The sequence below is a fragment of the Notothenia rossii genome, assembly GCF_949606895.1.
Source record: "Notothenia rossii genome assembly, chromosome: 11".
Lineage (NCBI taxonomy): Eukaryota > Metazoa > Chordata > Actinopteri > Perciformes > Nototheniidae > Notothenia > Notothenia rossii.
Genome location: NC_136910.1, coordinates 18,971,086 through 18,998,868, shown reverse-complemented (window position 1 = coordinate 18,998,868; position 27,783 = coordinate 18,971,086). Strand labels below are relative to the sequence as shown.

The 27,783-nt window shown below is 39.5% G+C and overlaps 1 protein-coding gene across 4 annotated transcripts in view; it reads left to right on the top strand.

Annotated features, from left to right (window-relative positions):
- The window catches only part of myo1d (myosin 1D), a 115,632-nt gene that overhangs the window by 21,950 nt on the left and 65,899 nt on the right, over window positions 1-27,783 (top strand). For all 4 annotated transcript variants that reach the window (XM_079658116.1, XM_079658117.1, XM_079658118.1 and 1 more), the window contains exons 8-15: window positions 206-409; window positions 821-966; window positions 1,166-1,280; window positions 2,910-3,080; window positions 19,406-19,476; window positions 22,103-22,177; window positions 22,885-23,017; window positions 23,171-23,337. In XM_079658116.1, the coding sequence (XP_079514242.1) occupies window positions 206-409; window positions 821-966; window positions 1,166-1,280; window positions 2,910-3,080; window positions 19,406-19,476; window positions 22,103-22,177; window positions 22,885-23,017; window positions 23,171-23,337 (1,082 nt within the window). The remainder of the gene's footprint in view (window positions 1-205; window positions 410-820; window positions 967-1,165; window positions 1,281-2,909; window positions 3,081-19,405; window positions 19,477-22,102; window positions 22,178-22,884; window positions 23,018-23,170; window positions 23,338-27,783) is intronic.

Below are 27,783 nucleotides of genomic sequence, written 5' to 3'. Positions count from 1 at the left end.
GCTACAGCCAGTCATGCCGTTTCCCGGCTACATGCTAAGCTTAGCTAATCACTGCCTCATATTTAGTGACATACATTAAATACATTAAACTGGTATCAATCTTTTCATCAAACTCTTGGCAAGAAAGCACATTTGTGTTTTCCAAAATGGTGAACTATACCTTATGCACTGCCGAATAATCCATGCATCGTGTCTTCTCTTCTAGGGCAACCTGACATTCGGGGTGGACGGAGATGTGACTTTGATAGAGAACACAAAGCTGGTGGCTGTGTTTAGCGACCTGCTGTCCACCAAAGAAGAAAACGTGGAGAAGGCCATGCTCTACCGTACCGTGGCCACGGGCCGGGACGTCATTGAGAAGCAGCACACGATGCAGGAGGCCAGCTACGGAAGGGACGCTTTAGCCAAGGTAACTGTTTGATAGTTAATTACATCTTGTTGATCTTTTGTCCAGCAGTACTGCACACAACACTTTCTCTGTATTTGGCCGAACACAAAGAGGGAAAAACACAACCAGCTGATGGCGAGGGGTTGCGACATTTCACCAAGCACTTGGCGATAGTTTCACTGCAATTCACACTAATTCACACAAGCATGAGTCACAATGTTGTGACTCCAGATAGAGGCTGGAGACTGTGGAGGAGGAAATGTATGTAGGCAGTTTCTAAACCAGCACTGTGGGCTGTGAACAAAAGTCTGACTCACATTATGACACACTCAATGACCCATCTGTGCTGTGATCCTCTCTGCCCTTGAGCAATGCACTTGTTCACCAGCCAATTAGTCTAATGAACCTGTTTTCATATTTTGTCGTCTTTAGGCCATGTACGAGCGACTGTTCTGCTGGATAGTGGGACGAATCAATGACATCATCGAGGTGAAAAACTACGACGCCAGAGTCCACGGGAAGAACACCGTCATCGGGGTGCTGGACATCTACGGGTTTGAGATTTTCCAGAACAACAGGTTAGCATGAGACACACTATTCCACCAAAACAAAAAGCATCAAAACATCTGCATCCTTTCTAACAGAATGTTACGTTTCTGTCTGTATTTATTAGATTTTCTTGGTTGTAACAAAGACAACAAAGATCACATTTCTCCATATATAATTGGAAATATATTCCGTTGCATGCATAACATTCAATCCCCTCTATTTCTTTAGCTTTGAACAGTTCTGCATCAACTACTGTAATGAAAAGCTGCAGCAACTGTTCATCCAGCTGGTGCTAAAGCAGGAACAGGAAGAGTATCAACGAGAAGACATCCCATGGAAACATGTAAGGGGGATTTTTGTTTTTCTTTTGTTATGCTTATTTGCATCATTCTGCATTTCCAATGCCATCTCTCCAATGCCAAATATTTAAAGGACACAGAGCGGTGGAGTGGAGGGACATTTTGTTAGCCGACCTAGACATTTGCTTCACAAGGGCTTCCTCATCAAAAAGCAATGAGATTTTTTTATTGGATTTAAAGATCCCATGTCATGGCCATTTCCACTGATCATAATTCCATTGTTGAGGTCTACTAGAATAGATTTATATTGTGCTATTTTCCAAACTCACATTGGTTTCTCATACAGCATCTCTGTAAACTACGTGTATTCACTGAATTTCACTCTCTGCCTTTAACGGCTCGTTGTAGCTCCAATAGCTCCAGCCCCCACACTCCCTGTGAGCACAGTGTGCTCTGATTGGTCGGTACGTTGTGAATCTCGCTGAGCTCCATGGAGGTGTGGTTTCCTTGTTTAGCGATACACAGCGAAACACAGCCAAACTCACCCTGAGCACACACAAAGTCACAGCCGAAGTAAAAACAATAAGTGTAGCTTGATATTGAGTAAGAAAAAGGTTGATAAACGCAGTGAGAATGGGTCTGCAGAGAGAATTTTGCCGCGATCCCAACTGTCAGTTATCAGCCTGCAGCCAGGGAGGAGAGATCAGCAGAGATGCCTGCACTGAGTGTGTGTGTGAGGAAGTCCGTGGATTGGTCAATTTGGACCAATCAGCGGGGGCTTAACGTAATGGCTCCGCGGACGTAACGTAACGGCTCCACGGATTGGTCCATTTGGTTCCGGGTAACGCATGACATCATGAGTTACCCGGAAGAATCAAATGGACACTCACAGTGACGTATCTCCAACGAGGCGTTTTGGGGAGGTATTTTCTGTGTTAGAGTTTTACTCGCTACAGGGTGTACTTTAAGGGTTTTGACTCTGCAGACCGTTTACATGCATAAAAACCTTCATAACACACAAGGGGACGGGTAATAACCGGAAAAGCATGACATGGGAGCTTTAAGAATATTTCAGAAGATCAGAACATTTGTGGCATTGATGCATGTTTTGTTTAGCTAAACACCAACTTTATGATTTTTTAAGAGTAACTGCAACCGGCAGGACTAAAAAGCTAACGTTAGGCTATAAACTACATCATGGTTCCATGGCTGCACATCACTTACGCTAAGCTAAAGACGGCTAATGTTGGACATGATTACGTCTCATTAGGCCACTTGTTAGCATCTGCCGTTTTCTAGGAAGCTTCCAACATTTATGAGCGGTGTTTTAATGTTTTTTACATTGTGGAATAAAACAGAAAGTCTCTTTAGCTTGTGTTTATCAAATATATTATGTCAGGCGTTTAACCCTAACATGTTAAAAGAACTGTTGACCTCAAGACAAGATAACCGGATGTGGTAAAATGCTAACTCATTTTTGGGTTTTAGGAATCATTCCTTCACCACTTTATTGTCTTATTCTTTCCAAAAAGCTTTGACTTTCTCGAGTCACAAAGATTTCAGGAGATTAGTTTCACTGCTTCTTTTATTACCTTGTCAAAGTGTACAGCCTGCAGTATATTTCTGTCACTTTGACACAGTGTGACTTTTATTCTCCTGTCTTCTGTTGTCAGATTGATTACTTCAATAATCAGATCATAGTGGACTTGGTGGAGCAGCAGCATAAGGGCATCTTCTCTGTGCTGGACGAGGCCTGTATGAATGTGGGCAAAGTCACAGACGAGGTTTTCCTCCAGGGACTCAACGGCAAGCTGGCCAAACACGCCCACTACACCAGCCGCAAGGTAGGAATCACTAATACAACATGACCCTATATACTATAGAGGACTTGACTTGAGCCAAACAGTCTCTGATGCTTTAGCTAAAGCACAAGACTCAAATGCTGCTAAGCCTTCTTACCTCGTTATAATGGGTTTTTAAATGTTTTCTTTATTTGTATCTGTATCACACAACATACTAATTTCTTCATATTCCCTTTAACATTCACCATGTACACTTAACCACTTTACAATACTTCTGACACTGAAGACAGACACATCTAGAAAACTCCAGTGTTTCAATTGGAGCTGCAGCAATATGTCAATTCATTTGTCCTTTGGTGGAAAATAAATGAGGAACTACTGTATGTCAGTAATAAATCAGCTGTTTCGTGATTTACTATCCAAATAACCCAAATAAGGTTTTAGTTCCTCAGATGTGAGAATGAATTTAATTCTTGACAACAATATAAACACATTTCATCTGAAACATCACCCATTTACTTTATTTGCAGCGCTAGTCACACATATCATATTTGTTAAGTCTCTTACAGTCAAAGTTTTGATTCACAGTTGAATGTATCACACATTCATGACCATCATTTGCAAATATAATGAAACAAGCAAAACAATAAAATGAACCTTAATACAGACTTCAATCAGTATATCATATTCTGCTGGTGCAGGATGTGTCTGTAGTCATTTGAGAACACCAGAGAGCAGATTACAACATGCAGTAAGTAACCATTAGAGCCTGAACATGATCCTGTTAGTTTAATAATCAGGAAGGCTTGCAGTCTAATTCACTCTAATGGTCTGTAAGCTAGACAAAACATAAGCCAATTTACTCTACACAGCTTCTGTCAGGGATCAGATGACTCGGATAAGGTGAAAGTCACCGATCTGGGGTCAGTGTATTTCAGTCTCTCTGCAGATGTTAAACATGTAAATAGGTCATAAGTAGACTTTAAAACCCAAGTTTTAAAATGACTGCTATTTCCTGTACGACCACAAGGGGGCATCATCTGTCAGAGAGAGAGAGTGAGTCTGACTCGACACTTTGCGATGATGTGATGTCACTTCCAACCAATGGGAGTGTGTGGAGCTGCTATGTTTATAACAGAGGTTGTAGTGAGAAAGGGAATGTATTTACTAATTTACGACGATAACCAAGCAGAGAGCTGGGGAGAAGGAGATGGTTATGCAGTGAAAAGTAAAAAATACTTAAAGCAACAGGCCACAGAGTGAGGCTTCCAGGAAAATTAAAGAGGCCCTGTTATGCTTTTTGGGGTATCCCTTTCCTGTAGTGTGTTATATAGGTTTTTGTGCATGTCAATGGTCTGAAAAGGCTCAAATCCCCCCCGCCTGCCTGAAACACCCTCATTGGACTCCTTTGTTTACTTCTGCAGCATAGTGACATCACTATGTAACAATCGCACTTCTACTGGATAATACTCCAACACATTTTAGACAAAAGCAGCCTGGGCTCTGGTTTCAGACAGAGGGTGAAAAGAGGTGATGCAGTACAGGCAGTATGAGAAAAATAAAGAGCTTTTTGAACATTAAAGCATGGAGACATGTCAGTAAATGCACACAAAACAAGAGTTTGCTCGATGACAATGAACCTGTGAATAAAGCAAGGTTGAGTGGAGATGAGCAAGACGGATTGTAAATGTGCTGCAGGGTTTATTGATCCATAAGGTTCCCTTTCACTTCTATCATCTGTGTGCCGTTATGTTCCTTGCAGCCCCCCCCAATCTGCCCTGCTCCCCTTGAGTCTAAAACACTTCTGGCTTTTAGCTTGAAACTTACAGTGTTCCAGCTGCTACTTCCTGAAACCAATATCAGTTTGAATCAATATTAACCCAAGACCCTTTTTCCCTATACTGTCTGGAGTCCTGTTGCCAGGCAACATTAACATAATGGACTTTTTTGTCAATAAGTAGTGTGGATTATTGGGGGCTTTAATGGATCTCCAGGGTTTTTTGGGGGGTGGAACAGACGGTGTATTACCATTTTAAATAAACAGTCAGGGTTAATTGCGCTGAAGCTTAAGTGCAACGTTTATGTTGTCATTGTTTCAACAGACAGAGAAAGCTCTTATACTCAATAAAGGTAATACAGGGTTTATAACACAGCCATGTGGTTGTAAGCAGCTATAAGAACATCTTTTAACATTAAAGGATGCACAGTATTTGTCCGCCTTTCAACATTCTCCGAAGTCACAAACAATTTGGATAACCTTTCTACAATATCATTATTTGTGGTTTTACTTACACTAGCTTTTATTACAAAACACTAAAATTAACAAAATATATGGGTTGCATGAGAGAAACAATTATTTATGTGTTTTGTTATGAACTACAGGGGAACTGAGTTTTTCATAAAACCTGAAACGATACTGTTGACTTTCATCATGAGAAACAGAGTTACAGCTAACAATGCAGAGTGTTCATTATCATATCATACATATCATCCCATCATTTGCTTTCCTTATTTTATTGGAACATAAAGAATCCTAGCATCAGTGGCACACTGGATTCATACCATTAACACAAAGAGCCACATGGGTTGAATGAAGCTTTTTTCTTTTTCTTTATTTCTTTATTTTCTCCTTTAACTCCTTTTTTTGTCTGAAGACCTTTGAATATTGTATTGAGATATTGATTGATATTAAGGTAATTCCTTTAGATTGAAACAGTGTAGCAAGAGGACTGTCTTGTCTAATTAGACATCGTGTAATCAGCAACACCTAGTGGTCATCATATTATCTGTAGTCGTTTTACCTACCCTATCATTTTATTTTTGTGCGCTCCTCTTGAGAACAATATCTTTTACATGGTTGTATGTGAAGGATCTAATTTGTGTGACTTGGTTTTGTTTTTAATCATATATTCTATATATTTTGATAGGACTTCTTTCATTTCAGGAGTGCATTGAAGCCTTGAGATTTTGTGATTACTTTCAGCCAAGGCCAAACAAAAAGAAATATATTCCTCCTCTGTATATTTGGTTAACCCAAAATAGACACCATATCCACCCTCATGATGCAAATAAGGTCTTCGGAAATGTTCTGAAAAATTTCAAGGCTGCGAGGGTACAAAGTGTGCACGAGCTCTACAGACTTTAAACACACCCATAGCTCACATCTCTTCATGTCTGTCTGCCAGGATGAAAGTGTGAAGGGTAGAAAAAAGGTGTAGAAAGAGAGAGAGAGCACAGGGAGGGACTGGGAATTATAATGTGAGAGGAAGAAAACTAAGCACATCAAGGGACAGAAAAGGATTGAGGCATGAAGAAAAAAAGTGTGAAAGTAAGGGCTAGAATACAGTAATGATGATCGATGTAGCAAGTATATTTTAATGTATCAAAGATGAATACTTCTTATATTGGCAATGGATTGAAGGACTATGATGTAAACTAGTTCCCTTTTTAAGTGAAAGAATCACAGCTTCCCTTGTTCCTTCATTTTGGAGTACAGTAGCTTATTATCTCTGTTTTCCGATCCAAACTCACCAACCTCATTTCCAGCAGCAGCAGCCAGGCGTTTTCAGTGAAAAAGCTCCAATGATCCCACCTCGCATTACCTTCCCAGCATAAAATGGCAGGTATTTTATAGGCCAGAAACATAATTCTAAATGGAAGTCAATGTTGTTCCATGTCTTCTAAATGCAAATAAGCAAATTGAATCAGATATACGCCTTAAAACACTGCAAGAAGTATATAGCTTCACCGAAGTGGCCCAACATCTTACATCAGCTTTCTTTTGAGTGGATTTTTACTTCTCAGTTTTTAAGCTGAGAGTGATGAAACAGTGCTACATACCGAATTATAGATTTAAACATACATTTTGTAAAAATGATCAGAACTGCACATGTTATGCTATGTGTCTGGCATATCAGAAAAACACTACCATGTTGTTTTGAACCTAGACTGGAAGGTAACTTTGCACACTGATATCTTCACAAATAGTTAGCACGAATGTGTGATTTGTTATGAGTAAACCATGAGAACAATTCTAAAGTTATAAATATATATAATTCTCCTATTATAATAAAATATCTCTAAATCCTTCAAAATATCTCATCACAAGGCCCATCTCAGTTGCCGAGCAACTCCGTTTTCGAGAAAGGATGCAAGCTAGTTGGAAACGAGTACTTTTAATCAAACCTTGAGGTGATTTTTTTGTAAAGTTGATAAAACTCAGAACAATGAAGCAGAAATGGATTCGAGTATCACTGCCGAGAAAAAGGAGAGATGGATACTGTAGCAAGAGTCTGAGTCAGAGTCTATTCTCGGAGATGTTCCTGTAACGCAATCTGAGCTGTGTGTCTCCAGTACTGAAATACTCCTTTTACTTTCAACCGTTCACTTGCCACTGCATGTGCAAAGTTAATCACACATGCAGGTTTAATGCACAGCGGACACACTGAGGCACATGTTGCCACAGGCCGGACAAACACTTGATAACAGATCAAACGCAGAAGCTTTAGATTGCTAACACATGCCCTCTGCTGTGGCTGCTTCTCTGAGCTTCCTCATCTCCATATGTCATGTTGCTTTGCAGTCTGGTGATGAGAAATGATTCGTACTGGCTTCCAGGCTTCTCAGCCTTGTTATAAATGAATCAGAAGCTTTTGATGCATGGAAGCCACGGGCTTGTTTACAGAGATGTCACACCTAAAGGAAAGCTAGAAACTGATGTGGATGATGTTTTTTTCGCTGGTGCGATGGTGCAATTAAATCCAGCTGTTCCCAGATGTATTTCATCAGGTTGTGTATTCCAGACTCTTTACTTTAATCACACTGAAATGTAACATGTTTCATAAATGTTTTATTCTTGGTGACTGCAAGCAAACTGTGTACAGTGTACTTGTCAACTTAAACTTGTTTTTGATGTCCTTTTTAATTCTCTTTTCGTCTTGTTGCATAATAGATTTGTTTTCTCTATGCCATAGAGCTCTATTGTGTTCCAAAAGCAACTGCACAGAAAGCCTGATACATACAGTATAGTTAAATGCATTAAATATTCAATCATGTTGATAACAAATCCTAAAAAGAGAGACTTTTATAATATAAAATATCAAGATTTAGTCACAATGAATTGCCACTGCAACAAGAAACCTGTAACCTCTCAAGTATAGGCTAGCTCAAATAAACGTTAACTGGGTCCCTTCTGCCTCAAAGTATTGTCTTTTAGAGAACATCATTAAGACCACTATAACACAGTAACAGTATAAAGCGTCTAATCCACGTTTTTATATTGACAGTCAAACAAAGTACGATTATATGCAATGGGGTCGCTGGTAATCTCATCGAAGTTAATTATCAGCTGATAATTGATAATTGTGTCTTTTAGCTCTTTGTTTTTGGTTTCACGTCACGTAGCTTAACTGGGTTGGTTCTTTCTTGCTGCTCTGAACAGCAACAGAATTCATGATATCATTTGTTCTATTCACAGCTTGTTTTGGCTGCCCTTAAGGGGTCAACATATTCATATAAATATTAAAGATTATTGTAGGACCTAGTAAGCTTGGGATTGCCAGAGAAGAGAAGGGAGATTTAAAAAGTATTGAGTTATAGTAGCTCTCTGTTATCTTTGCCTCCTTTTCCACTTTTTATCTGACTCCAAATAAACGTTTCTAAAGTGTCTAAGCTTGTGGCATGTACAGGTGCAGAATTATAATGGATTGGGAAGTCTGTGCTCGTGTTTGCTCAGCCTCCTGCCACACGTGCTGCATGTAGGGGGGTTTGCACTCAGTGGTTAAGCTTTTAAGAGCTGTGCGTTGGCAATGCTAATTACCGACATATTCTGTTCATTAAATCCTGGAAGGCACGAGGTCAGCAGTGCAGTAAAGAAAAGCCTGGAAGGAGGCAGTAGATAAAGGCTAAAGCAGTAACGTGGTTATGTTAGTTTTACTCACAAGCAATGGATGAATGTAATGTGATATCAACCCTAGTACTATGGACTGTACTTAAAGGGGCCCTGTTATACATATTGGGGTTTTCCCTCTCCTGTAGTGTGTTGTATGTTTTTGTTTTTGTGCATGTAAATGGTCTGCAAAGGCTAAAATCCTCCAGAGGGAGTTTATTTCTTTTTACAACTTGTTATTGCTGCTTTTACTTTTAGTAAATCTCTGAGTACTTCGTCCACCAATGCCCATACAATAAGGGTGTAGCTCGATATTTAGTGTGTTAATACCCTGACAGCTGCCTCTTTGTGAATCCATCTCCTCATCTGTCGCCTGGATTTGTTCCTGTGGTAACTGCTGTGATTCTGATTCTGGTTATGAGACTGTCAGACGCTGCTCATCGGGAGGTCTGGCTCTAGCCCTCGGACTGTAGATGGCTGTTTACTCCAGGGAATGGGGAGCAGGAGGGCACAGGTGACAAACAGGGTTTTTGGAGAAGTGATTACAGGGTCAGATTAATGTGGGAGTGTCTAAATAATACAATATACAACCATTTGATCCACCAGTGAGAAGTCTACAAAGTAACATGCTTGGTTCTTTCTGGAGGGACAGCTGAAGTGTCAGAGACAGTTTTGTGTGTCCTGTAAAGCTTTCTTCACACATTGGAAATTAGAAATCTAGTGATACACGACTAAACAGTCAAATACGAGGCCTATTTCATGGAGTAATAAAGCGATGCAGGGATGACATATTTTGTTAGGCAAATCCGTACATTTGCTTCACGGTGATTCTCTTAAAGAAGACATATTAAGCTCATTTTCAGGTCGGTATTTGTGTTTTGTCCTCTATAGTGAAATGTTTACTTGCTTTAATGTTCAGTGCTTTATTGTTTATCATACGCCATGTGATGCAGCACCTCTTTTCACCCTCTGTCTGAAACTAGAGCCCAGTCTGCTCTGATTGGTTAGCTGGCCAGCCCTGTGATTGGTCAACCCCGTAGAAGTCACATACAGCGCGTTGGAGCGCTAGCTAATAGAAGCGCTAGTGTTGCATAGAACATTTAAGAGTAAAGAAACCTATAGAACACAATACAGGAAAGTCCAAAAAGCACAATAGGGCCTCTTTAACGAAAAGCCGATGGGACTTTTCAGATAGATTTTGGATTATTGTAGAAAATGTTGCAAACAAGACATTTTGTTCAGAAATATAATCTTCACAAATGAAAACTTCTGTTGTGATTTTTTAAAAGAACTACACCATTGTTCTAGTTTTTCAGTTGAGAAACCCTCTAGACAAAATAACCAGATAGATTTTTCCCTAATCCAATACATAAATGACTCAATCAATCAATCAATCAATCAATCAATCAATCAATCAATCAATCAATCAATGTTTATTTATATAGCCCAATATCACAAATGTTACATTTGTCTCAGTGGACTTCACAGTTTGTACAGAATATCAGTATGACAATACGACACCCTCTGTTCTTAGACCCTCACATCGTACAAGGAAAAACTTCCAGAGAAAACCCCACAGTTTAAAGGGAGACATGGGAGAAACCTCAGGGAGAGCAACAGAGGAGGGATCCCTCTCCCAGGACGGACAGACGTGCAATAGATGCCGTGTGTAAATTGAAAAGATAATACATTTGCAACATAGGTAGTCCAAATGTTTGGAAATGCATGTGTGTATAATAAGAAGATGAATCCACGAGGATATCCATCCAGGACTTATGATCCAGGACCACAGCCACGAGCCAAGATCCAGGAGCGATCCATGACACAGGACTGCAGGATCATCCATGACTCCGGATCCCGGCGTATATAGACACCAAAGAGAAAGACATTTGGGGAAGCTGGGTTAATCGGAACATGAGAGTCCACAGGTATAGACAGAGAGAAGGAAGAAGTAAGATGTCCCCCGACAAACTAAGCCTATATCAGCAAAACTAGGGGCTGAATCTAATCAGCCCTAACTATAAGCTTTATCAAAAAGAAAGGTCTTAAGCGCACTCTTAAAAACAGATAGGGTGTCTGCCGTCCGAAAAAAAACTGGAAGCTGATTCCACAAAAGTGGAGCTTGATAAGAAAAGGCTCTGGCTCCCATTGTACTTTTAGAGACTCTAGGAACAACCAACAACCCTGCATTCTTGGAACGCAATGCCCTAGTAGGACAGTAGGGTATAATGAGTTCTTTAAGGTAAGATGGCCCCTGCCCATTAAGGGCTTTGTAGGCGAGAAGAAGAATTTTAAATTCTATCCTGTGTTCTATAGGGAGCCAGTTTAAGGCAGCCAGAACAGGAGTAATGTGGTCCCTTTTCCTAACTCTGGTTACACGAGCTGCAGCATTTTTAATCAGCTGAAGCGACTTGACTGACTTCTTGGTACACCCTGATAATAAGGAGTTACAATAATCCAGCCTTGAAGTAACAAATGCATGGACTAGTTTCTCTGCATTGTTTTGAGGCAAGATATGCCTGATTTTTGCAATGTTACGTTGATGGAAGTAGGCGGTCCTTGAAATTGATTTTATGTGGGCGTTAAAGGATAAATCCTGATCAAATATAACACCAAGATTCCTTACAGTCTCACTGGAGGCCAAATTAATGCCATCCATAGTTAGTATATCTTTAGATAGTTTGTTTCGTAGATTCTTTGGGCCGAGTAAAATAACTTCAGTTTTGGTCGTGTTTAACACATCAAAAGATTAAAGGTCATCCACGTTTTTAAGTCCTTGAAGCAGTCTTGAATTTTATTTAGATGATTAATTTCATCAGGCTTGATTGATAAATATAGTTGAGTATCAAAGTTTACAGAATGATTCCTTATAATATTGCCTAACGGAAGCATATATAATGTGAACAAAGTAGGTCCGAGCCCTGTGGCACTCCATGGCTACCTTTGGTTTGCGTGGAAGATTCATCGTTAACACGTACAAACTGAGAGCGTTCAGATAGATAGGACCTAAACCAGCCTAAAGCAGTTCCCTGTATGCCAACTAAGTGCTCTAGTCTTTGCAATAGGATATCATGGTCGATAGTATCAAATGCAGCACTGAGATCGAGCAAAACAAGAATAGAGACAAGTCCCTTCTATGAGGCTATTAGAATGTCATTTGTGACTTTAACCAGAGCTGTCTCTGTGCTCTGTGTGTTCTAAAGCCAGACTGAAAATCTTCTAATAAATCATAGTTTTTTAAGTAATTGCACAGCTGTTTTGTGACTGCTTTCTCAAGAATTTTTGAGAGGAACGGAAGATTAGAAATAGGTCTATAGTTGTCTAAAACCTCTGTATCGAGGTTGTGCTTTTTATGAAGCGGTTTTCTCACTGCTACTTTGAATGATTGTGGAACATAGCCGGATAATAAAAACATATTCATAATATTTAATAAAGAAGTGCTAATTAATGGAAAAACTTCCTTCAACAGCTTAGTTGGAATTGGGTCTAAGATACACGTTGATGGTATAGAAGAGAGAATCATTGAATTTAATTGTTCAAGGTTTATGGTTGAAAAGCATTCTAGTTTACTATCTAGTGTAATATTAGAACTTACGTTTCCGGGAGCTGTTGATAACACTATACTGGTCAAAGGCAAGAGGTCATTAATTTTGTTTCTAAGAGTAACAATTTTATCGTTAAAAAAGCACATAAAATCATTACTACTGAGTGCTATGGGAATAGAAGGCTCAGTTGAGCTGTGGCTCTCTGTCAGCCTGGCTACAGTGCTGAAAAGAAATCTTGCATTATTCTTATTCTCATCTATTAATGAAGAGTAGTAGGCTGCTCTCGCTTTACGCAGTGCTTTCTTATATTCATTGAGAGTAATATGCCAAATTAAACGAGATTCTTCAAGTTTAGTGGAACGCCATATCCTTTCAAGTTGTCTCGACTTTAGTTTTGTTTTGCGGGTTTCGGCATTATGCCATGGAGCTAATCTATGTTGTTTTATTTTCTTCTTTTTCAAAGGAGCAACAGAGTCTAATTTTATTCGCAGCGCATCTGTAGCACTATCAACAACATGATCAATTTGGGGTGGTGTACATTTTACATAAGTTTCCTCCCCTACATGCAGACATGCTATCGAGTTAAGTATTGGTGGAATCTCTTCCTTAAATTTGTTTATAGCACTAACAGATAGGTTTCTGCTGCAGGAGCTTTTGACTAATGCTTTGTAGTCTAGTAACAGTACTTCAAAAGTTACTAAGAAATGGTCGGATAAAGCAGGATTATGCGGTTCGACTAATAGTTGCTCAATTTCAATACCATAAGTCAGAACAAGGTCGAGAGTGTAATTATAGCAGTGGGTTGGTTTATTTACACTCTGACAGAAACCAACAGAATCTAATATAGAGTTAAATGCAACAGTAAGGCTATTTTTATCATCGTCAACATGAATATTAAAGTCACCTACAATAATTACTTTATCTGTTTTAAGTACCAAAGCTGATAAAAACTCAGAGAATTCTGATAAGAATTCTGAATAAGGACCTGGTGCACGGTACACTGTAACAAATAAGATTGGCTGCAAAGTTTTCCAGGTCGGATGCGTAAGACTAAAAACGAGGCTTTCAAAGGAAGTATCATTTCATTTTTGTTTAGTATTGATAAGTAAACTTGAGTCAAAGATTGCTGCAACTCCGCCTCCTCGGCCCGTGCCTCGGGCAATATGAGTATTGATATGGCTGGGTGGAGTGGCCTCATTTATGCTGACATATTCTTCATGTCTCAACCAAGTTTCAGTGAGACAGCATATATCAATATTATAATCTGATATTAAATCATTTACCAATATTGCTTTAGATGCTAGAGATCTTATGTTTAAGAGACCATATTTAATCTTCCTGTTTTGTTGCACTGTAATAGTTGTTACATTTACTTTTATTAGGTTATTATATATGACACCTTTATTAGGTTTTACCTTAAATTGTCCTTGGGCAGACACACACACCGTTAATATTGGGTATTTTATTGGGTTCGGGATTCCTATGGATGACTGCCTAGGAGAGAGCACAGAGAAGCGTGTAAGACTGTGACTCTGCCTCCTGGTCTCAACTCCAGTTGGTCATGGATTAAGTCCACAAAGCATTGAAATGTTTGCCGAAATGAGATTTGCACCTTCCAAAGTAGGATGAATGCCGTCTCTCTTAATCAGACCAGGTTTTCCCCAGAAGGCTGTCCAATTATTTACGAAGCCCACATTGTTTGCTGGGCACCACCAAGACAACCAGGGCTGAAATGATGACATGCAGCTATACATGTCATCATTGATCAGATTGATAACAAATGAGGAGGTTTTTCCAACACTGATTCTTTTATTTAAAGATGTATTTGGGCAACCAGTGCCTTTATTGTGGAGACAGAATTGAAACGGAGAGACAGAGAGGTCAACATGCGGCACATGATCCCAGGCTGGATTCAAACCTAGGTCCTCTGCTTGGGACCCGAGCCCCAGTACATGGGCCGCCAGCTCATCCAATTTCTTCAGAAATGTTTTTAGAGATTTGGCGGTTTCAATGCCACAAACAAACTCCACAATTGCTAATATGAAGTGCTCCTGTCCCCTGGTTTCCGTGCTCTCTTTGCTGGTGTTAATATTCAGTCAACTATTGTTAACAAACGTCAGACCACTGTAAAGCTTCCAGTGGACTGATCCGCTGATCACCTCACCTCCATTTCAGAATCTGGCAAGTTTACCTTTGAATCCCATCATATCTATTTTATTCAGATATTCTTTCTTTAAACATTTGAATCAGGATGTTCAGACAGTATTTGAAGTGGAGGTTATACCTGGCTGCCACTGTCGTGTTCTGCTTCTCAGCCAACAAAGGCGATTTGACATTGATCAGTGGTGGGTGTTTTAGCCTTCAGTTACTTACAAATGTTTGGAGGTTTTTGATTCAATAAGTGAGTTGTGTACTTGGCCAATGCTGCAGCTTTTGTAGAACTTCATGGTCACACATGTCCTGAACACGCAGCTATTGCTTGAACAAAAGAATAATCAAAGCAGAGTGTGTCCTCCTGTGCTTCAAGTGGCTGTGAAAGCCTGTTTTTTTAATCTGCAAATGTAATCTTAAGACCGGTCACAGTACTGCAAGCTGAAGGTGAAAATGCACAGAAGTATGTTATCATCACCTCTTGTCACTTTAACACCGGGTGCTTCTACACTGTGTACCCGAGACAGTCGGCTCATCATGTTCCTGTTCATTTCTCTCTTCAGTCTCTCGCCTTCTCACCTCTCTTCTCCCTCTCTTGACATTTGTCTTCCAGTTGTTCTCTGCACATCTCTAAATCATATGTTCCTATCTCATCCCTGCCTGATTGGTATTGCCTTTGTCTTTATTATATTCATTAAAATTAACACCCTTGCCCTTGTTTTGTAATTACATATTCTACTCAAGCCAATTCCCTTTTTCCAAATGTGTCACCTTACCCTTTTTTTGACTTGGACTAGTCTAGTGTCAGTGTGTCATTGGGCCTTAAAATGTATTTCTACTTCCTTAATTATTCTGTTGATTTGACTTTCAGTAATGTGAAGCTATGAAAATAGTCCAACTGAGTTTTTCAAAGTCTAAGATGATGTCTAGTTTGTCAGCCATAAAATGTAGGATATTCAGTTAAATATGATATTAAACAGAGAAGAGCAGGACATCTCCAAGTACGACTAAGAAAGGCATTTACTGCCATATTTCTTGAATGATTAGTTGAAAATGTAATCGATTATCAATCTATCCATCTCTAGGATTTAAGAGAGTCTAAAACATGACTTGATTTGTCCATCAAACAGCCAGAAAACAAGAGATATTTAATAACAATGATTACAAAAACTGAAAAAGCAACTTATTTAAGAGGCTGCTGTTCTGGCTTGTTTAGCTTAGAACATCTTTATTGAAATTATTTTACATTTCTGAGATGAATAAACATTAACCAGTCAAATCTGGAATAAATGTGTCCGTGCGGTGTACTATAATATCTGTCAGGAATACATTCTCTCATATAAATAAGCTTGATAAATATTGGTAAACGTTTATTGATCAATTATTATACGTGTGTGTGTGTGTGTGTGTGTGTGTGTGTGTGTGTGTGTGTGTGTGTGTGTGTGTGTGTGTGTGTGTGTGTGTGTGTGTGTGTGTGTGTGTGTGTGTGTGGGGGTGTGGGGGTGTGTGTGGGGGTGTGTGTGGGGGTGTGTGTGGGGGTGTGTGTGGGGGTGTGGGTGTTAGAGTGTGACTGATTGTGATGGAGGAGGGTCTGTGTGGCTTCCAGCAGATGCAGGCTGTCTGTCTGACGGTGCATCTGTTTGTCTCGCTCTGTGTTTGTTTGTGTGCATTCATGTGTTTGTTTTGCTGCAAGTGTGAGTCATATTTATCCTCTGAAAATGTGATTGTGTTCTTAATTTCCACTTTAGTTATCTCCCTAATCTTGCCACAGTCACATCTCCACACAGGCTGGAAATACAAATCTTGAGTATTGAGACATTATCACTATCATTATCTCTAAAGCTAAATTATAACATTATTAATAATCTCACAAATAAAATGTTCTCGTTATGTTTGCAAATATCCGAGGTCAAAACGTCAGGGAATATTACTGGAAGCACTTCAATGCTTCAGTAGGTTTCTAGACTTCCAGAAAGGTACATATTTATTTGTATGTGTTCTTTTGGATCTGCCACAGATTTACTTAGGGGCCCGGTGTGGTTTGGATCCAGACTTTGGATCTGAATCAAGGCTGACTGATAGATTTAGCTCTCTGATGTAAATCTGTCTGTTTCTAGGAGGATTTTATGATGTTTGCCATATTTCGACTTATGCAGAATTGTTCCTTCTGTCACTCTGTTTGCCTTAGAGTCCTTAAATGAGTCACTCAATATTTCAACCAAAAGAGAGAGCAAACGTACTGATGGAAATAGCATTTAGGTGGAGAGGAATGTTGCTGTTAAAGTTCTGATTGTTGGCTTCTTTTTTCTTTCTTCTCAACAGTTTTCCGGGTTGATGCAATACTCTGTGGCCAAATGTATGTGGACACCAACACATTTCAACATTATGTTACTATAGTAACGTCTTGTTCTAAAACCTTGATCATTATTCTGCTGTAATTCCGGCCTCCAAATATCTAGGAATACTGTTCATGAGGTTTTCTTAAATGTAACCAAACAAAATATATTGGGGTGTTATCCAAAGGATGTTGGATGGGTTTAAGGCCAGGATTTCTTATTGAAGCTACAGTATGGTATTGTCATGGTTGAAACAAGAACAAATCCAAACAAACTGTTGCAAAAGTCGTATGGTCACTATTGTCTGACATAAACTTGTCTGCTGTAGCATTGGAGAAATCATTCTGAAATTTTTGTTCAAGCTTGGAGCTAAAGACAAGACGTGGACTAGGGAAAAACTAGCCTAGCTTTGTTTTAAAGTTTAAAAAAACTGACCCTACCAGCACCTCTTAACAGCCTCACAACATTACAGGTCTGTTTTGTTGCAGTGAGGTTGCCAGGTTTGATGTCCGTCTGTTCAGAGACAAAACCTTCGTATAGCAGCCTGTGCTATAGCTGGCTCAGAAATTATGACCGGATGGAAAAATGGTTGTTCATCGGGAAACAATTTCAATTATGTTTACCAACTAGATACACTATGTTAAATTGTCAAGTTAGTAGCTAGACAAAGCTAGCTACTGTTTGCCACCACTTCCAGTCTCTATGCTAATTATGTTGAACCACTCCTTTATCTGTATTACCCTTCGGACATCAGTCTTTTTCTCCTCCTTGTTGAAATGAGTTTTATCTCGCTGCTGCCCTCTGCTATGATATGCTAATCACGTCTCTCTCATTGGGATTGTTATGAGAGTACTGGATCCCCTTTACACTTATGTCTCCCTCTAATAATACAGTATCTGAAGTCTGTATAATTCATTTAGCGAAACACACACACACACTTTACTTTACGACGCTGCACAACACGTCACAAACGTACTTGTCATTGGCAGGTTTGCAGATCTGGATGCTCATGAGAACCTGTGATACTCTTTTTCATTCATGCTTCTCCCCTCCCAGTGCTCCTGCTAACTGACCTACATACAGGGATCACTATCCCACACACACGCGCACACACACACACACACACACACACACACACACACACACACACACACACACACACACACACACACACACACACACACACACACACACACACACACACACGTGCGCGCGCACACACACGCTCTTTATCTGTTAATGTCTCTTCCCATCACAATTCATTCATCTCTCTTCCCTTTTACTCAGTCCTCGTCTCCTTCTTGATTTTTTTTTCATCTCCTTTTGCATGTTCCTTCCTCTTTTGCTCTCCCTCGTCGCTTCATCTCTTCTGTGATACTTTATCCACCCTGACAGTGTGTTCTGCCCCACTGCATCTGGCCTGCAGTTGCCCTTGCAGTTTTGCAAATCATGAACCAGGATAGAGAAATGAAAAATGGATGCTTAAGAATCTGGATTGTTTGTTTGCGTTTCCATATTTCAAAAATTTTCAGAAGGACAATTCACCCAATCTATCCAAGCAGGACGATTCTGAAGCGTATGACAGTTCCTTCCAAATAGTAATAACAACACAGTTAAAGCTACATTGGTTACTGACTACAAGGTCATGCTTTTCCTCCTCTACTAAAGTGTAGCGGTCCTATTGTCACATTTGTTTTGAAACTATGACCTACTCTTGATCAAACACCATTCCTATGATATTGCTCAAACTGAAAACTTTTTCCAGATGAGCTATCATCTTTGAATGTCAACATAAGAAAAGAGAAAACCTTAAATACAGCCAAATTACAATTATTTTCAAATCATTTTTCTTAGTTTAATATATCCATCTCTTCTGGCTGAATTGCACATATCGTTGCTTTTGCGTTATAATCATTGTTTGTAGTCATTTTACTTGCTAAACAGCTGCTAATGAAGACATGATGACATAACGATGTTATGCATAATCATGACATTCATACAAGAAAGGTCAAAACAGCATGCAGGCTCTAAGGTAATACTTTGGAAACTTGTGTAAATTATTCATAGATCTGTCTTAGTATGGAAATACCTTTTTATCTACAGCACATAAACAATACTATTGACGTAACTTTAATGGTCAACATTTAGAAACCAGATGTGGTTTCTCGTCCTTTATTCATCATACAGTAAAAGGAAGTTTGCTGGAAGATGCGTCATATTTATATGTATTTATTTATTATAAATGACATTCATGGTTGGACATTATTCAGTTCAAAGTGATCAGTACAAGACAGCATCAGGCAAAGGAGGAACATTATTGTTTTTGAAAAAGCAGAACAAGTGAAAAAAATGTGTTGTTAAGTATACAGTATCTCTTTGCTCTTTTCATACTTTATTCTGAGATGTTTTATAATAGCTGACTCACTCTCTTTGTCTGTCTCTTTGCAGCTCTCACCCACGGACAAGAGTCTGGAGTTTGACCGCGACTTCCGCATCCGCCATTACGCAGGAGATGTGGTGTAAGTGTCTCTCAGTTTGATCTACTCCGTAAAAGCTTTTAACTGTGATTCATGCTCTTTTCCTACATCCATACCCCTTCGAATTTCTCCACCTAACTGCCTACTGAAATCACAGTCGTGTACTTTGGCAGCTTAGAGAGCACATGGGAGTTTGGCTTCCTAATTCAACTTGATGTTTTTTTGGGGATGTGGGAGAACCACTCATTCCCAAAAATATTTGTTTTCAAAAGGATGGTTTTGAAAAAACTCTTTACCCTCAGTAAACCGTGACATCATCGTTTGCAGTAGTTACAGTTGCATTATGGCACAAGTAAGTAGTAATACACACTTTTGGTGGAACACGGTTTTTCCAACAGATGTTTTAAAAATGGTGTTTTTAAAATGCTTACTTGAAGTCTGAAGTAGTATATACTGAATACATTCTATCTAAGCATCAACATTTTAGAAGCAAACCATTTCTGCCATAGGTATAAACAACATCAAAACACCTACTTCCCACATGGTAAGAGTTTTACAAAAGTATGGGTCGGTGTGTAGATGATGTTTCTATAATTGATTGATGTTGTATTTTTGTATTTATGTATATATTTATTTTATTTTTGTTTGAAAGAAATGAAACTTTGTAACATGTTGAAATGCTTAATGTAGAGTCATCCTAGTGCACACACATAGTTTGGCATTGTATTCTGAACAGTTGCAATAAAACACAATTGAATTTCATTAAAATGACCACCATCAATGCCAACAATTGGCCCCCACTTAATATTCACAACTGGAGCACACATGCAAACATTTTAAAATCATCTTCATAGCAGGCTGTCTCCCAAAATGACAGCACCACTTCCCAATGCCCCGAAGTACTTGGGTACCATTCAAATGAATAAATAACACACGATAAGCCTCCAAAAAGGGCTCTCAAACGTGTTGAGCTCATTTGTGAGGGCTAGTGTCTGCTGCCCAGGGGAGGACTCAGCCATAGGAGCCTGACTGGCAGCGTGATTGATCCCTGAGCTACTTATAGCAGGCAGAGGGCTGCTCACAACACACAGCATGAGATGCTGCAGCTCTGCTTTTATAGCTTAACAGCACACATTAACGTTTACAGGAGGCTGTAAGGTCCAACTTATATTTAGATTCACGGAAACCACAATTTAAACATCCAGTGGCCACTTTATTAAGCGCAGTTGTACACCTAGCTGTTTTGTTATGCTATAATATGATCAGCCAACTATCTGTCAAGACACTCAATGCCTGTAGTAATCAGACCTGGAGAAGAAGTTCACTTGTTAATGCCAGATGTCAGAATCTACTGTAATACCACATTTTCAATAGATGGTACGGCGTGCAGCTATACTGAACTTGATTCTTTTTTAAATCTTTTTTCACACGCAAAAATTGAGGAAAGCACATGATATTGTATGTTTTTGTTCCACCTCAGTGGAAGTTCCAAGCGAGTTTAGACAGTATTAGGGGGTGAAGTTAATACACTGCAGACCAATGATTGGTCAGAGAAATGCACCAATGCAACACAGGACAATACGTTCCTTTGTAACGCAGCGTGTTACCAGTTGTAGATGGTGTCACAGCATTAAATGCCTCATCATCCTGGTAGGGGTGCATTGAAACACAATAAATAAATACCTCTTCTTCAAAATGAGTCATGCAAAGTAGAGCCTTACCATGAAGTGGAAACACAGCTTAAGTCACTTTGACTTTGCAAGGATTTGTGGTGCCACACAAAGGGGTTTGAGTGTCTCAGAAACTCTTCCGAGATGTCCTCGGAATTTTCACGTACAACGGTCTTCAGAGGAGAAATCAGGGGAGAATAGCCTGACCTGACCCATCTACGTTTACCGGAAGGCGACGGTAACTCAAAAAGCATGGCAGCAGTACAACATCTGTGAACACACAACACATTAAACCTGGAAGTGATGGACTACAGCCGCTGAAGACCACCACCAGTTCCTCTCCTTTCAAATAAGAAAAGCAATGCTACAGTCTGAACTAGCTCGCACTGGAAACAATTGTTGCCTTGTTTGGTGAATTTCAAATGTTCTTTATTGGTCTTATGGTGAAGAAGACATTTTCTTGGCACACCCTTAATACCAATCAAGCCTTATTTTAAAATGCACAGCCTACCCTGAGTTTTGTTGCTTGCCATGTGCACCCCTTTATGCACACATACTGCCCATCTTTAATGGACATTTTACAACAAATGCACCACGCAGTGAATAACGTCTCACAGGTACATCTTACCTCAGTCTGATTCCACCAACATGGCACTGAGTTCAAGGTACTCCAATGGCCTCCATAGCCACTAGATCTCAATCTGATAAGGCAGCACTTTTAGTTGTGTTGCAGGAGATTCACAGCATGAATAAGCAGCCGTCAAATCTCCAGCAAATGTGTAATGCCATCACCTCAGCACGGAGAAAATAAACATTTCCGGTTGTTCTGGTAGCAGGATTGGAAAAATGTACCTAAAAAGTGGCCAAGTGTAAATACAAAGATCATCTAGAGATAGAGTAAGGTCAACATAATCATAGTAATGCTGTTACTTGTCAGAACAATAAGCAAGACATGTGTTTTTGCGAACATTTATTCACCTGCCTCCCTCTCTCCACAGGTACTCAGTGGTGGGTTTCATTGATAAGAACAAAGACACTCTGTTCCAGGATTTCAAGAGGCTGCTGTACAACAGGTGACACAATCAAAAAACACACAGAGTAATACACACCTCTTCAATCACACACTTTATTCTCTGTATTCCTGGCAGCACTGTACATGACTATGCTCTGGAACGAACAGTGCAGCACAAGTACAACTAATCTCCTTTCAGCAGGCTTATATCCTGCTCCTCTCCCTGGTGTTTTTCCTCCGCTGAATATAAATGTGAGGTCTAGTAACTGACCTGACCTGTCTAATGTGCATTTTATGATACTCTTTACTCCTAAGAGACAATTTGGATAGCAGCCAGAAATGTTTTAACGTGGGTGCTAATAGCCTAATGGGAAAACCTACAGTATTTGGGTTGGTGCTGTATTAAGAGTATACATTTTTAAAACCTAGGGAATATATTATATTAATGAATTATTGCAGTGCTAGTTTTACGTTAACAATACACTCACATTTTGTCTCAATTTTTGGCAATGTATCTCCTTCTTGCATGTTGTTGTTGTTGTTGTCTGACATAAACTCATCACTGTTCATAAACTAACTTTTTATCCAACTTTAGGATACACATTTGAATCTTAATAGTTTTTAACCACATTGATAACAATCAGAGAAACAATTTTAGTGGCAGCGTACATCAGTAGAGAAACACTGATTATTTCTTTATTTTGTTACTCAATGCTCATTAAAGTGTTTTAATATCTACTTATACAACTCTTCCTTTCATGTTCACAGCTCTAACCCAGTACTGAAGTGCATGTGGCCTGAAGGCAAACTGAGAATCAATGAGGTCACCAAACGGCCACTAACTGCTGCAACGCTCTTCAAAAACTCCATGATCATGTTGGTGGAGAACCTGGCCTGCAAGGTGAGCAGTCTGGATGATACACCCTTTGTTTTAAACACACACCAACCCTTACATTTTAAAATAACATGCCTGAGAGTTCCAGAACAAAGTCTTGAATTTTGCATCAGAAATAAAACATGTTCAGTTAGATATTAACACAGTTTCCCACTCTAGGAACCCTACTATGTGCGCTGCATCAAGCCCAATGAGGTGAAGTCGCCTCTCCTGTTCGAGCAGGAGCGCTGCCGCCACCAGGTGGAGTACCTCGGGCTGCTGGAGAACGTCAGAGTGCGGCGTGCCGGCTTCGCCTACAGACAGACCTACCCTCGCTTCCTACAGAGGTACCTGCCACATATTAATCACTCTTAGCACCTTGGATATGTGATAAACCTTGTTTCTGTGATATATAACATGCTTTTCTTTTCGTTATAACTTGACAAGCTGCAACTGCAAATCATTTATTCATCGGTTGATCTACTGATTCTTTTTTTTTTTTATTAATTTATCAATAATACGTTGAGAAACTACCATTTTAAATCACCAGAGCCCATACTGACATCTTCAAATTCCTCTATTACTGCATTCAACCTGACAGTACAAAACCTAAATTGATTAACATCACTATCATAAATGAAAGACAAATCCTCACATTTTGGAGTTCATTTCAAAAAGTGTTTGACATTTTCCTTGAAAGATTACCTTGTTTAGTAAAACTTTTACCCAGGACTTGCCTTGCAGTCCTGCAGTAGATTAATGAGGTCCTCAGTCAGGCCTTTGAGGAAAAACTACAAATTATTCCCATATTTCATAATGTTAGGGTTGTGATTTGAAGTTTTAATGGGTGCTCTGGGGCTAAGTTTGAAATGTGGGTAGAAGACGTGACTGAGTAACACATCTTCCCTCACCACACACTCTGATCAGACATGCTGAATCCCTGAAGCTGTCCACTCTGCCGCCGTGAAGGATTCCATCCGACAGTTCCTAACTGTGGGGTGTAACATGTGTTGTGTAACTCCAATCAGCTCGCATCCAATCTAATCTCACAGCTAATCAGTTAAATCTCCGGCAGCCATCATAAAAAATCCTTTTTAGTAGTTTGTCAGCTTGCTACAAGCATAATATGACTGTCCTCTGACCTTGAATGTCTGCACTCTAATTACTAGGAAAATACTTTGTTGTGAAATATTTTCAATGTGCTGCACAAATTACCCTGATTGAATGTGTTGTCGCAAACCCCTAGTAGTCAATGACTTGCGTCAACATCTCATGTTTTATTCAGAAAGACGCCTGACATTAAAAGTCTGTTTGCATAGCAATTGGCACTAATTTGGTTGCAAGCCAAGCGAGTGCTGAGAATGGAGTTCTTAGGCTAATGCCAATATTGATATTTAGGAGTTACAAAAATCAGGGCCAATATTTTAAATGTTGCCACTGAAACACGTAATATAAACAGACATTTCTGATAAGGGTTCCTTCCTTTTGAAAGATGAACTGGACATGACATTAAAACATACCAGAAAAACAACAGCAAACATAACATTAAACAGAATGATTAATAACCAATTAGATGAGTTGATATTATCAGATGAGACTTGAATTTATAAAAGACAAGTTAAATCATTTCGTAATATGACACATTTTTATAAATAAAGGCAATTCAAGGTGCTTTGGATAATGCACTATAGAACAAACAGGAGCATTTAACAGGCAGACACCATATGAGTGGTAAATACAAGCTAGCTCAACGGGTATCTGTACAGAATTACTTTGAAATGTACTTATTTAATATACTTTTCATGTTCAAGACGTTTTTCATCCAACTAATCATTTATTGGTTGTTCATTCAAAGGGTCCTTTTTATGCTCTTTTTCGGGTTCATATTTGTATTTTGTGCCTCGAAACGTTATTCTAATAGAATATTTAATGGAGGATTGCTCTTGTGTTAGAGTACTGTAACAGTGTGGTTATTCTACTTTTAATTAAAGTATCTGATACACTTCATCCCAAACTGATATTCTGGGAGCTTTCCCAGCCCGGGGTGCAAAATCCATGCTGCATGTGCTGTCTCGTTAAGACTCTAGTCTTCACATTTGAAAAATAAATCCCCCTCTTGATATCTTCAATTGTGATCCTGTAGTTTTGCACACAATATGTTTCATAAGACATCCTGTCTCGATAGAGGCTAATATAACAGGGAAGCAGAAGTTAAAGAGTGTGGACAGATGTTAAACAGATCAGGGTTAGGCTTTAGAGACTAGAAATGAACAGACATGCATCCTTGGAGTCAAAATGTCACCTCATGTCTCCCTGCAGAGGATGAGTGGCAGTGACTCTGATGTCAATGCACATTATATTAGACCTGGAAAGCTCCACTCACTACATTTTACAAAACTCACCACTCTCTCCATATGTTCCTACAGTATGCCCTCGTAGTGAGGGTGGTTGCGGATGCAGGATCAGGCAATGAGTCTTTTGCATCAAATGATAACAAGCCAATACATTCGGAAATAAAATGTTTTCCTCTTGAGATTTTTACTGTCAAAACAACTCACACAAATTACAGAAACCTTGCTTTTGTTTAACGCATATTAATAAAGAAGGGATTTTGATTGCAACTTTGTGCTGTTTTGAAAAATGCATTCTATAATTCATCAGTATAAGATTTAATTTAGACTAAATGCTATTAATTTTAAGGCTTCCACAGGACCTTACAATCCAAACTCTGATCGTTCAGAGAAGGTATATGAAGTCTCCAATTATAGCAGTGAAAAGAGTGTAATTTGACCTCCTACCCCATGTAGGTACACTATACAGTAATTACTCCCCTTGTTCATGTCTTGGAGCAGCTGTGGCGTCCAGCCATGGCATCTCCAGTCCACAGGAACAGTTTCACGCTCACATACAGGGCGGGATTTTCTCGACGGCCATGATGGCCATGGCCGCCGTAGCCCCTCGGTCTGGCCGTTATGCCCCACAAATAATTGTACGTCCTACGGCCACCATGGGCTTTGGGCCCCTCACACTGTTAAAAGTTGCTTTAAAAGCGTCAGAACAGTGGTTTCTGAACTGCATTATGCTGCGTTCACAACGGACGCCATGCGAATATTCGCATTGCTCTAACCCAGGGGTCTGCAACCTTTTTGACCAAAAGAGCCATTTTGCTCCTTTTCCCAAAACATTTTTTTGTCTGGAGCTGCAAAACATATTTCATAGCTTGATAGCTAATACAGTTGTATTTATTGTTATATCAGACAAAAACTACAGTTTTTTTGCATTTATTAGGCTATTTATTACATTATATAAAACTGTTAACCTCTAATAAGAAACAAAGAACTCCTAAGGAGAATTAAAAATAATACACAGGCCTACTTTAAAATAAATTAAACACAGCAATTGGGGAGTCTTCTGCACGTTTGAAGGTAAACAAATATTGTTAAAATGGGCCCACTTTGAAATAAATAAAACCTGTAGCTGCACCCTAAAAATAGTTAAAGGTAGAGTAGGTAAGAATGGAGAAACCAGCTCGTGTGCGCTAGAATTTGAAAATACAAAGCCGGAAAAAAATCTGCCTCTTCCTTCAGACTTCCTTACAGAGCCCCTCCTCCAACACACACGAACGCGCATCAGGGCACGAGATACATTTGTACACAGACGGAAGGCTGACAGGCAGGTAGGCCATCCAGTTACTTTAGCCGGGCCGGCTCAGATGATTGGTCGTGCTTTTTACAGTACTACGGCTTCCAGAGATTAATTTTTGTATGTATTTATTGTCAAAGCATTTAATATATTCATTGCTATCGGGATGTTAAGAGCATTCCATGGAATATAACAAAACGTGTTTTCTGAAATAAATTACATACCCCATTGAATTATAACGGAAGATTGTCAGCTGTCTTCCTCTCCCGTGTTGTTCCTCGATACGTAAAGGCTGCAGCACCGTTGACAACCAGCATCGTTTGCTGTGAAAGCATATAACTCTGTCCACACAGAATTAAATCCTGTGTTCCTCCGGTACTTTTCTTTGATTTATCCATAGTTCGCTCATCGAGCCGGGGGTCAGGTTATTCACCCGCAGGAAAAGGCGCTCGCGCGGGACCGTAGCAGGATGTGACGCATATTTTAGTTGACCTAATTAAAACCGTTTTGTTTTTTATTTATGTCTCACAGTATCACCTCAAAATACAATATACGAAACATTTTCAAACATGCAACAAAATATAAATAGTCCTACAAATACTTTTATTTTATTTCCTTCTTATTTTTGTCTAAACTCAAGGGAGCCAGAGCGGAGGGCTTAAAGGGCCGCATGCGGCCCGTGGGCCGCTGGTTGCCAACCCCTGCTCTAAACGCTGGAGTTTCACCGCGGCTGTCAGCTGTGTTTACTCCTGTCATTCAAATAGGACGCGCTGGAGAGGGGTCGGGGCTTATATCCATGTAAATACTGTGGTGGAAACCAACTACGACCAAATTAACCTATTTTACTGTGATTTCATTGTAATAGACGTTTCAAAATGATGCCAAAGTAACTAAATATTGATAACGGTTAGTAAAAACTATGCTTTAATGCTTTGACAAGTGTGCAGACAAGACGGCATGCGAAAAACCGTTTAAATTGCGCTTTTTGTGAATGGAGATTGGATCGATCAGGCTAAACTAACGTTGTAGCTGCTCCGTCCAAACTCACAACAACGTCCTAAAGACAGAATTAAAGCAGCGACTGTATTCGTCATGACACAGACAGTCTGAGGTTTGTTCATCTTTTGTCCAGTTTCTGAACAGATATGAGG